Raw genomic sequence first — 12601 nt, 5'->3', positions numbered from 1 at the left:
TAGTCCTTCAAACCAATAAATATTGAATTCAATGCTTTATTATCGAAGGTATAATATCAGATTTAAAGCACAAAGTGAACAGATAACTAAAAACTAATAATCAATAAATAACAATACTGAATAAATAACTAATAAAAAATGAGTAGTCAACAAACACAACAACAAACAGATACTATGTAATCAATAAATAATATGAATAATCAATCAGTAATAAATAAGTAGCAAAGATAGTAATCCACCAAAATAAACAGGAAGTGACTAAAATCTACACAAGTAGGCTGGAAATGCACTAAAATCAACAGGAAGTGACATAATCTATAGAAAGTAGGCTGGAAATGCACCAAAATCAACAGGAAGTGACATACAATCTATAGAAAGTAGGCTGAAATGCACCAAAATCAACAGGAACCAGAACCAAGGAGCAGGAAGCATTGAAGACATGCCCAAAATACATAGGAAATGTTTCAACATTTACAGGACGCGACCACTAATAACGCTAAAATTCCAAGACGCAAAATGTGCCAATTGACAACAATAGATGTTTATTTTTATGTTTATCGTGCCGTTGACGGTGCTAGACGTCCACCTCATTTTGCCTGTCAAAATGGATCTAGCGCCGCCAGCGAGTGAATTTATAAACTGGCCCGGCCCGCAAGAACTCTAATTGCCAAAAAGAAATGAGACCCTCAAATTGTATGTTCAAAGAACACGTCGACTAGAGTTGTTTACACCGCCGTACTGCACGTGTTGCTTCATCTCGCAGAAACTGAGTCGCAGGTGGCCGAGGCAAGTGAGGGTGTGACGTCAGAGGTCAGCTGACTGGTTTGTTTTGCTCGCTTTTCCCAGCTCGTCATGATAAAAACACAGAGGAAGGAAGCGAGCACGTCGAAGCGCATCGGCTAACGTCAACAGCTCCTGGCTGCCATTACCACACAGCTTCACGCCACCTTTGTTACGGACGGTGTCGTCAACTGCGGCCTTTTTGTTTGCTAACACCCCCAATTCCCTCCGTTGTCGACTGGGACGACGACTTTGACGCAGTATGCCTTCAGAGAAATCCTTCAAACAAAGAAGAACATTCGGTAGGTGTTTTCACATACATTTTATTATTACCGTCTCATTATAAGCCGATTGGGGGAATAAGAAGGCAAAATGCCCCGAGTTTTGGCCCTCATTTTGTCCTCTTAGGAGTGTTAACTGCGTCAAACACAAGTAGGGGCAGATGGATTTTGTCGACTGGAGGGCCTCTCCGTCTTGTCATTTGATAGCAGTTATAAACGCGTTTTAATAGGCTACAGTAGATAGCCAAATGTACATTCTGTCACGACTTTGTGTGTTTGTGAAGTGGCAGAGCGAAAACAAATGTGGTGTCGAAACATAACACAGGACTGGGCTGCGCTGCAGGATTGGGGGATGGGACACTTTTCGGGAACAACAAGAAGTGCCTTCCCGACAATAAACATAGAAAATAAAAAATAAAATAACATAAATAAGTGGGCCTGTTTAAATTTCTGCGGAATAAATCCCCCAGAGTATGCGTCGTGTGTACTTGTCCATGTCTACTTTCAATTCCGATTTAACGGAAATGAAGCCCACTTCCGGTTAAGAGTCACGTTTATTGGTGTCAGTTTACAGGGAACGCACGTGAGCAACATCCCAATTCGAACGTCTTTATTGTCCTTGAACGCAACACTAAAGAAATAACAGTAAGATGTAAGAATAACAAAGTTTTTAAGAAATGTCTGTTAAAACATGGAACAATGTTAGTGTCCCAGTATCCATTTCCAGTACAAACCATCACTGACGAGTTAAGTGGTCGCAGCTTGGACTAACAAGGTAAAACGTGGCCCACCTGGCAACCACGTGCATAATTTCACTATCACAAGTACAGTACACATCACCTAAATGTTTATTGTTGTGCCAATTATCCCGTTATGTTTTCTTTTAGGATTATAAACCTTACAATTTAGTGATTAGGCAAAAACAGCCATTTAAAAACAAAAATCTCCCTTAAAATTCAATACTGTTTATTCTCACTATGTTACTAAGAAGTCTGCAATCTATCCACCTTTGTTTGAAAAAAAAATCACCATTAAGAAGAGGAAAAATGTCAGGGGAAAAAACCTCAACCGTCCTAACCGTCCGTCTTCCTTACGCTAACGTCCTAGTTTCCTTCTTTTCTGTCTCGTCCACTAAAAAACGATGAGTAAGACGTGTTATGAGAGACAAACAACAACCACAGAGCTTCCCTGTCTCTGGCCAGTGAACTTAACCTAATTTGGATGTTATCAGAGGACATTGTGCCATATTTCCCCACTAAAATAAACAGTTTGAATGTTCAAATTCAATTTGAACATTGTCTGTCAACTGATGGCATGAAAATGCACAATTATTCAATCAAAAACACAACTCTGAAGTACACGAGTTTGGAGTTTGACCTGATTGCGGCATTAATGGGAACAAGTTATGTAATTTTGACCACCAAAGGATACTGTTGTTCACTTAATAAGTTCAAAGTACACAAACTTATTATATGGAATTATACCCTTTGGGACAGAGGCATTAACAAAATTTTAATATGAATCACTACCATATTTACTTGCATATAAGCATTTTTTTTTAATAGGGACTACAAATGTGTTACTTTGAAGGGAAAATCTTAAGAATCACCGCATAAGGTATTTCTAGGATACTATGAATCAAAAGCATGTTATTTAGGTCAAGGAAGTTGATATGCCTGTCTTTGTGAATGCAAAATATCAAAGTATTCCATTTGAAACTAGAAATAGGTATATTGATGAGAACCTAAGCTTTTTAATGACAGAAATTACAATTTCACAATGTTAGAAATGTCCTATATTTTCCATTTTCGTGAAAGGTTATTTTATTGTTTATTTTCGTTCAGGTTCCTTACGTTTTCATGTTATTTTTGTTTAGGCACTTAAATAGGCAAATCAATACAATTGTGTAATTATTACCATAGTAATGACACATGTCTTTCTGTTTTTTTTTTTTTGTACCTGCAGATCAGAGGGTAGAAGATGTCCGACTGATCCGAGAGCAGCACCCTAACAAGATACCTGTAAGTGTTCCAACTTGAGGGATGCTTCACTTGTGTCTTGATGCAAAGTTGCCTTTTTGTCACATACTATGACATTTAATCTAAAAAAAATAACAACATACAAATGTCTTAAAATAATTTAAGCATATCAAAATTTGCCCTGCACCGCTGAAGTATCCTTCCGCAGCTGTTATAGATGTAATACCCGGGTTTGTCCACCAGATGGCCCGTTCTTCCAGGGCCAAAAGCTGTCCAATTTGTAGTACATTTTAGACTTTTACTTTGTGCACTGTGTGAAAATGTGTCACGTTGCATTTGTTGTTTTTAATCACTTAAAAGGGGAATTCAAAATAAGTCTCCAGTGTGTTAGTCTGCCTTTCGCCCCAAATGCTTCAAATATGATTTTTAAAGACTAAAGCCTCTTAGATATGGACCTTAGAGAATATCAAACATTTAGTTTGAGCTGACCTAAAATAGAAAGTATTTTTGGTCATCCCTTGCAATAAAAATACCTTTTACGCTGTGGATTCAATGTGCATTGAGCACTTTGTGTGTGCCGTTTAGGTGATCATTGAAAGGTATAAGGGAGAAAAACAGCTGCCCATTCTGGACAAGACAAAGTTCTTGGTGCCAGACCACGTCAACATGAGTGAACTCATCAAGATTATCAGGTAAGGCTGAGGAGTTCATGGTCAAGACCTAATTCTGAATCGTCTTTTTGTCCATCGCTTCGCCTGACGTGGTATTTTTCCGCCCGTAATCGTCAGGCGGCGCCTCCAGCTCAACTCCAACCAGGCTTTCTTCCTGCTGGTCAACGGCCACAGCATGGTGTCCGTCTCCTCCTCCATCTCGGAGGTGTACGAGCGTGAGCGCGACCAGGACGGCTTCCTCTACATGGTCTACGCCTCCCAGGAGACCTTCGGCGCCCCCCAGTGAATGACCTCTCGTACTCCTTCTGGCCAGCCATTGGACAATTGTATGATTATTATTATTTTTTTGAAAGTTGCTCCTTTCCGTGTTGTTTCCAGTAGTAACGCCACTTTAGTCTAACTGAATCAGCTAAACGTAAATGCCAAGTAGAGGCTTTTCCGCTTTGGGGGGGTCCTCGGGGCAGAGCATCTGAGCCCCCCCCCCCCCAACCTCGGTTCCAAACTCGATCCCATCCCGTCGGCTGTCATGGCAACGTAGCATTTATTCCCGTGTTGTGGCTAGGTGAATTTTCCACTTTTCCTCTATCCATCTTTCGGTACGTCTAAGCTAGCCGTTTTGTTTCACTAAAGTAGTGCAGTACCGCTGCTTTTTATATCTTTATATTAGCAAATGAACAAAACTAAAGTGGATTTGAAGCATCGCCCTCTAGTGGATGTAGCCTCAACTGCATGTCCAGCCGTATGGAAGGAAATCAAAATAGTAATTCAACTCTGTTCATTTTGTAAATAAAGGCAACCCGTTTAAACGGAAACGCTCGAATATAACGTCGACTTCCACCCTCTGGCCCGAATGCGGTCGCGTCTTGACGCCATTTAATGAGGTTACGTCCACTTTTTATACTCTTTCTTCTAGTTTGCCTGCTGCTTTTTGCTTCAAATTCATCCCATGTTATTTGAACTGACAGTGTCATATAACAATATCCAGTGGTTCTATTGACACCTCTTTAACTGCCAGCTTTCTGCAATCAGTCAATGGCAGTGAATGAGTAACCCAGCAATGAGCAAGGTGAACACTAAAATTAGCCCAGTGGCAAAACGTGATGATTCTTTGCTTTCTCTTTCTTTGTTTTTAGACTCAAATAGATGTTTTAGTAAGATATAGAAGAGTGAAGAGGGTCCTATAAGTGCGTAGTTGTGTGGGTGTGTTGACTTTGGTCCACGGGGTTGATTTCCTGCTGCTGCAGTTGCCAATCGTCACACGCACACACTGCTCACGCGGTCCTTTGTGCTTTTTATGTTGAGCTTTGACTGCTTTTATAACGCAGTATTTTATTTATCATTTGGATTTGTTTAAGTTAACTCTCATGGTAAAAAAATATCAATCTTTCCAGCTATTTCTGTATTCGATCAGTCAAAGCCACTGTGTGTTTATTGCAGAGGGGAGAGCATTGGTGTCTTCCAGCCCCTCCATTTTGCACACATTCACACTGAGCAATAGCCATATGTGTATTTATGTTGGTATTTTGTTAACAATAAATGGTTAAAAAGAAGAAGAAAAAAGATTGTTATTTTATGCATGTTTTTTCCGAGCAGGTGTCCACTCCAATTGGATTTCAAGTGCCAGATTGGCTGCCATTTTCAGTGCAAATCATTTTTTAATCTGTTTTCATTTACAGTTCAAAATGGATGTTTGTTTGATTTCTTGCCACATGTCAGCCATTATTGGTTACAAGGGTCGAGCAGGATAAAATGACCGTCGACAAAACTGTTGCTTTGGCCAATCAGATTTCAACAAACTACCTGCAGCAAGCTGCACAAGCAAATATATTGTTGTGTTGATTTAATAGTGGTTTTGTCATCACAATGGCTGAAGGGGAAGATATGGATATTGTTGCTTTGATGGCGATATAAAAGGAGGATGGATTTTGTGTACAAATAAAAAGGATTTTCGGTGAGTAAAATGTGACTATAACACATACCTCTCAACCTCTGCCGTTAACTCCCCTTATATATTGGCTACCAGCCTACGAGACTATCTGGATTTTAACCAAAACGGTCTTGTTGAGATCGGTTTTCATAAATATTGGCGTTTTTTTAATTTTATTTTCCTCGTACAAAAGTCAGTGTACGGCGTACGTGATTTTAAATGGTAAAAAACGTGTATAAAATACGTATAAAACGTACAAGTTGACAGGTATGCTGTTTTATAGCATCAAGACCACACAACTCACGACTATTATTTGTCATCTTCTAAACATAGACTGGTTGGGAGGACAAACCGCCTCTTAGGAGCGCGGTAAGCAACTCACCATCTTTTCCACTTTAATGTGACGTAACAATATGGGCGTGGTTACGCCTATTGTCGACGGAGCGGAGTTAATTGAGTGCACCCGCAGTCACTCTTCCTTTTGGTACGCTTTTCCGACGCACGCCAACAGGTAAGAGTCAAGCAATTCACTCGCCTAAATGCGTTTTTAATCAAGCGATCGGGAGATTTTTCAGCAATTAATTGAGCCCAAAACGCCAACAAATCTCTTAGTTTAATACCAGGTTTAACACACCGTCGACAATTTAAGTATGGGCTTCTTTTCTCGACCGGCTTTGTGCCACATCATGTTTCTAGTCAGCATTAGCGTCACGATTTGACTTTAAAAAAGCATGTTTTCTGTTTTCTCTCCATTGTTGAGTCGTGTAGCAAGACTTTAAATGTAATCAAACAATGCAAGACATCAACCGACAGTTTCCTGGGTAAGTGTTCACTGTAGAACGACATCCAGAGGCACGACTTAGTTCCTGTTGTTTTGTATGTAATCGTCTTCATTCTAAAGTGTGCTAAATACCCGTTCCCGATTTGTAATTGTTCTGTTTTTACCAGAAAAAATCACGTATACAAAATTTAAGACAACTTTTTCCTAGCTCACTGGTGTCAAAGTAGCGGCCCGGGGGCCAAATCTGGCTGACCATGTCATTTTAAGCGGCCTGAGAAAGTAAATCATGAGTGCTGGCTTTCTGTTAGGATCAAATTTAAATGAAGATTATACATGTATATTATATGACCTCATCTCCCCCATTTTAAATCAACAATTGTATTTTTTTTGATCCATTTTTTACTTTTTGTGTTTTTAAGTTAAGAAAAGTATATTGTAAAATCTAAAAATACATTTATTTTAGAAATTGTTTTCCACGCTAATATTGAACATTTTCCCCTAAAATGAAAAACAAATATTACAAAATATTTTCCCTCATGAAGAAAAAAATGGCTCAAACATTTGTTTTAGATCTTTAAAAAAAACAATATTTAGGGCTTTCGATGCAGCTTTTTTTAATCCAACTTAAATAGAAAAAGTATATCAAAAATATTTCAAAAATAGTACAGCTCATGTGAAATCAAGTTGACCTTATTGCGGCTCGCGAACCAACCCGAGTTTGACACCCTTGTCCTAGCTGTTAACCTCAGTCTGTATATTTAATCGTCTTGTCTGGAAAAGGGGAAATAGCACTTGCTAACTTATTTTCATTCTTTGTCTTGATTGTTTATTAAAATTCCTTGTAAGATTTCTCTATGTTGTAATTGGTTGGCAACCCCCAAATGCCTTGGTTAAATCAAGTTTTTACTATTTAGCATCAAGATAACACTACTTCCCAATAATAATAATAAAAACTAAGCCTACCTGTTGAATCTCCAGGCTGTCTACATGCTAACTTGTGCTTTTTGTGTGCATTTTTTCTCTGTTTAGCACCAAGATGCAGCTTTCTGTGTGCCTAGATCACAGTTGAGGTTACAGAAGGGGAGACTGGGACTGATCAAGGTAAAACTTACCCCCACAAAAAAAAAGTTGAATGTCCAGTCTCTATATATTCTAACTTTTGCTATTTTTCTTGCACGCAACAGGCCTGAGGTATCTTGGTTGCCCACTTGAAGATGTCTCTCTTGCATCATATGGAGTCTCTGTATTTCTGAAAATCCAAATTCAATAAAAGCCTAAATCATGACATTTCACTGGCCATTCATGTCCACAGCTTTTTGACTAGATCTTTGAGGTAAGAAGGTTGTCATTTAATGTTGGAGAAAGAATTCTAAGTGTTAATCTCCCCAGTGTTTTTTTTTCTAAATTTTATTTTCCAAGTGTTTATCCCCCCCTTTTTTCAGATTTTATTTTTTAAGTGTTTATCCCCCCCTTTTTTCAGATTTTATTTTTTAAGTGTTTATCCCCCCTTTTTTCAGATTTTATTTTCTAAGTGTTTATCTCCCCTTTTTTCAGATTTTATTTTCTAAGTGTTTATCTCCCCTTTTTTCAGATTTTATTTTCTAAGTGTTTATCTCCCCTTTTTTCAGATTTTATTTTCTAAGTGTTTATCTCCGCTTTTTCAGATTTTATTTTCTAAGTGTTTATCCCCTCTTTTTTCCGATTTTATTTTCTAAGTGTTTATCCCCTCTTTTTTCAGATTTTATTTTCTAAGTGTTTATCCCCTCTTTTTTCAGATTTTATTTTCTAAGTGTTTATCCCCTCTTTTTTCAGATTTTATTTTCTAAGTGTTTATCCCCTCTTTTTTCAGATTTTATTTTCTAAGTGTTTATCCCCCCTTTTTTCAGATTTTATTTTCTAAGTGTTTTTTATAAATTTACAAATGTTTTTATAAGTGCTAAAGTTCAAATGTTTACTTGTAAATAAATATATTAATTCCAATTGTGACTTGGATTTTTTGTTAGATAAAGACCAACACATGTATACATTTCAAAGCTTTTATTTTGAAAAACTTGAATAAGATGAAGTAATTCCTCTTGTCACCAGGTGGAAATATGGAAAAACAGGATATCAGCTTTTATTTTGAAAAAGTTTGTAGATTGGTTCCCGTCGGTGCTCCAGCATCGTAAAAAATCGAATCTTCTCCACCCCCTGGTGGAGAAGATTCGAAAACTGAAAAAGGGGGTGTTAGTACAGTTAGTTAAAAAACCAATGAGAAGGGCTCACCTTTTATTTTGAAAAAGTTCATAGACTGGTTCCCGTTGGTGCTCCAGCATCGTAAAAAAACGAATCTTCTCCACCCCCTGGTGGAATTCTGGAAAACAAAAAAAGAGGGGGTCAGTACACAGAGTTAAATAAAAAAGAAATAAGAGCTCACCTTTTATTTTGAAAAAGTTCATAGTGGTTCTCCCCTGACCTCCAGCATCATAAAACAAGGGTGCGTGAGCCTCTGTTCATAGGCAGAAAACAGGCCCCCCTTGCTGGATTCTGAAAAACAAAAAAAGGAGTCGGTACACAAAGTTAAATAAAAAAAACATTGAGAAAGGCTCACCTTTTATTTTGAAAATCTTCATAAACTGGTTCTCACTGAGCCTATCTGTTCATAGGCAGAAACCAGGTCCCCCCCTGGTGGATTCTGAAAAATAAAAAAACATTCACAAGGTCAATCCTTTTATTTAGGGATATGCTCAGGCAGAACAAATCTATGAGTTTTTTCAAAATAAAAGGCAAAACCTTGGAAATGTTTTTCAGATTTCCTGCCTATGTCAAGATAAGCTCAGGCATGAAACCTAGTCCCCCTGGGTGAAATTCTGAAAAATAAAAAAACATTCACAAGGCCTTACCTTTTATTTTGAAAAAAACTTAGATATGCTCAGGCAGAACAAATCTATGAGGGTTTTTTTTCAAAATAAAAGGTAAGACCTTGGAAATGTTTTTGTTTTTCAGAATTCCTGCCTATGTCGAGATAGGCTCTGGCAGAACCAATCTCGACATACACAGGAAACCAAAAAAGGAGTGAAGGCACAATAGATTAAAGTACAGACTAGCGCCGAACGTCAACATTTGACAATACTACCTCCTACATTTAGCTTTTTCTATGAAACATCAAAAGGCAATATTAGACAGTCTGCTGTAAAGACTAAAAAAATGATCAGTCCGTTTTCCTCCACAAAACTATCAGGATCTTGATCACGTGGTGGGAAATTTGAAAACACTGGACAGGGCCCTACAAGGTTAAAATAAATCCTACTTCTGCCTCAAGTTTTCAGTCAATTATTTCAAATCCATTCATTCTAAAAAAAAGTAAATATACAAAGTTTGTTTTTCTCTTTATGTTTAAATGAGTCAAAAATGACACCTGCACTATTGTTAAATAAATCTGTTTTGTCAAAACTACATTTAAAAGTTAAGGGGCTGAAAGTTTATAATTTATGTTCAGTTACACTACATGGCAGATTTTTTTTGTAAGTTCAGAAAGATGTGAAAAGCCACATAGAAACTCAAGCAGAAGTTACTCCTTCACTTGCCACTACAGTATTTTTTTTAAATTTACTTCAATAGGGCTTAGCCTACTTTACAGTTTGCCATGTCTGGTCTACATTAACCGCGATAATCGAGGGATTACCGTTTATTCCTTACACATCCACTAATGATATTTGTGTGGGTGACTTATCCACAGTTTTTTGTTATTTAAAAAAAAAACTTGGATGTACCATGATGAAAATCGAGCCAATTGCGCAAAGCCCTGACCACTGAACGATGGCGTTTAAATATTACACGAATAAAGGAAAATCAGAACTATTTAAAAATGACTCACTTTGTTATGGCGTCGACAAGCTGCTCCTTTCTGGTCGTTTTGGCCACATTCTTGATGTTTCCCCGCAGTCTGTGCTCGCTGAGTGACTGAAACACACAATGGAATGATTTCTTTTTAAACAAGGAGCGATCGGGAACGCAATGTAGCCAATTTGTTTGCAAACATTTTGCTGTCTGCATACACATGGGGCTACATCGCCTCAAAAATAACTCTTAAGACGAGAACTGGGGGTTCGAAATCCCCAAATGACAACGTACCAAATGCGCAGCGTCGTCCTGTGAGAAGTTTGGCAGGATTTCGTCGGCAAATCGTCACTTTTGAGCTGCTCTGCAGTGCACGCACGGCCATCCTGGCCCCTGGCCCGATCGGCCATTTTGGGGTCTGACGTCGGCTATTTGAACTCTGGCCTCGGCCACGCCTATTAAAAAAAGGACACATAAAAAATATATTTTTTTCATATTAACATGCATTAGTCAGCATATGTTTGTGTGGAAGGGCTGTAAATGCATTTTGGTTGGTCTTTCATACTTAAAAGAAAAATACATTGTTTTCATAATAACATGCATTGGTGGAGCGAGGGCGGGGCTGTAAATACGCGTGGATTGGGCTTTCATACTTAAAAAAAATACATTGTATTCATCCTAACGTCTGTGGGCCGTAAATACTTTTTGGTTGGGCTTTAATCCTTTAAAATACAGTAGTATTGCACATTATGAACATTGTGATGACATGCACTTTGGTGTTTGTTTTTTTACTTCTAGACATTTAAATGATAATTCATACCTGTCAACCTCTGCTGATAACTGCCCTTATAAATGATTAAGATTCCCCGCATAACCCCCCCAAAAAACCCGTACAAACACCGTACGTACGACGCATGTTTACTCGCGGTAACTCGTTTCTTACTATGTGGCTCCTCCATGCTTGCTTCCACGATATTTACTCTATGTATATCTACGCATGTCATCATTTATCGATATTGCCGTACGCACCGCTAAAAACAACATACGATTAAGGATAACTTTTGCTGGTATACCGTGTCAATAGTAACGATCGATGATAGCAGCGTCGTTGGCTACCATCCTACAAGACTATCTGGATTTTAGCCACAACGGTCTTGTTGAGATCGGTTTTCATAAATATTGGCGATTTAAAAAAAAATCCCCGTACAAAAGTCGGTGTACGGCGTACATTATTTGGAATGGTAAAAAAACGTATAAAATACTACGTGTAAAACGTACGAATTGATAGGTATGCTATAATTTCTAAATGGGCGTGGTCGATGTCAGATTTCAAACTACTGTCAGCAGCCAGTACTGGTGTGGACTGCAGAGCAGCTCAGAAGTGACGATTTACTGAAGAAAGACCCGATAAAGTTCTTACAGGACAATGCAGCGCAATCGGTACGTTGTCATTTGAGCATTTAGAAGCCCATGTTCTCATTTTAAGATTGCTTTCTGATGGTATTATGCTTCGATCGCGTGCTGTAGCCCCATAGGTGGAACCGAACATGTTTGCAAACAAACTGGGTATATTGCGTTACCTATAACTCTTTATGTTTAACAAGAAATCATTCCATTGTGTGTTTCAGTGCCTCAACGAGCACAGACCTTTGGGAAACATCAAGAATGACTTCTTCTGATAATTCTTTTCTAAATATACATGAAAAAGTGCTCAATTTTGAAGTCCCAGCAAGAAATTTCTATTTCATCAACGACAATGCTTTCAGTACTTGAAATATTTTTTTTTTGCATTTAGAAACAAGTTATCTAAACAACTTAATTGTGGTTTAAATGTGATTCTACTGTACTGTAATGTAATTCCATCCACATATTTGCCATATAAATCTGGTATATTTAAGATAAAACCCAAACCAATTTTTAACCTAGGGAAAAAATCCATCAATGAAATCGCAAAATACAAAAAATTTTATTGAACAATTTGGCTTCCCTTAAAAATCAGCGATACCACAAAACAAAAAACTTACCGACAATTGACAAACTTACTGTAGTTGTTAAATGTTGTTGAAAAAACAATCAAACAATGCCCACAATTTCTACACATTTGTTACGTGTTTTTGTAAAATTTAATTCCCTGCTGACTTTAAGGCAATGATAAAACAAAGACCTAAAAAGATTATGTACGTGCTTTTTTTTTATTTTTTTTTTACAATATACAAAACCCTTCCCTGACTTGCCTTGCTTACACAATGAGAAAAATAAAAACGTTTTGTAATCATTTTAAATAAAGATGGCCGATATCGGTGCTGCACCCTCCAGGGGTTGAATCGTGAAAAGGACAAGATGTCCTTAAGTTAATACTAAAA

General features: G+C 37.8%; 1 protein-coding gene and 1 long non-coding RNA gene across 5 annotated transcripts; one reads left to right on the top strand and one right to left on the bottom strand.

Annotated features, from left to right (window-relative positions):
• The first annotated feature begins 788 nt into the window (after positions 1–788).
• Positions 789–7704, top strand: map1lc3b (microtubule-associated protein 1 light chain 3 beta). Of its 2 annotated transcripts, XM_077745017.1 has the most exons (7): positions 789–1082; positions 3027–3082; positions 3626–3732; positions 3829–5662; positions 5972–6149; positions 7449–7520; positions 7604–7704. In XM_077745017.1, exons 1-4 carry the CDS (start codon positions 1043–1045, stop codon positions 3995–3997), a joined length of 372 nt encoding a protein of 123 aa, XP_077601143.1. In that variant the 5' UTR covers positions 789–1042; the 3' UTR covers positions 3998–5662; positions 5972–6149; positions 7449–7520; positions 7604–7704. The 2 variants fall into 2 exon arrangements, with proteins under 2 accessions (XP_077601143.1, XP_077601150.1); XM_077745024.1 differs by lacking the exon at positions 5972–6149.
• A 737-nt stretch (positions 7705–8441) lies between these two features.
• On the bottom strand, positions 8442–10660 carry LOC144191803 (uncharacterized). Of its 3 annotated transcripts, none has more exons than XR_013325016.1 (6): positions 10533–10660; positions 10276–10361; positions 9010–9093; positions 8836–8945; positions 8685–8772; positions 8442–8630 (listed from the first exon to the last, which is right to left on the bottom strand). It is a non-coding gene; the product is annotated as an uncharacterized LOC144191803 (long non-coding RNA). The 3 variants fall into 3 exon arrangements; XR_013325018.1 differs by having other exon boundaries at positions 8442–8609; positions 10533–10654; XR_013325017.1 differs by lacking the exon at positions 9010–9093.
• Between the last annotated feature and the right edge of the window lie 1941 nt (positions 10661–12601).

This window comes from Stigmatopora nigra, chromosome 2, assembly GCF_051989575.1.
Source record: "Stigmatopora nigra isolate UIUO_SnigA chromosome 2, RoL_Snig_1.1, whole genome shotgun sequence".
NCBI classification, from domain to species: Eukaryota; Metazoa; Chordata; class Actinopteri; order Syngnathiformes; family Syngnathidae; genus Stigmatopora; species Stigmatopora nigra.
The sequence above is the reverse complement of the archived record's forward strand: the minus strand, read 5'-3'. Positions and strand labels throughout refer to the sequence as shown.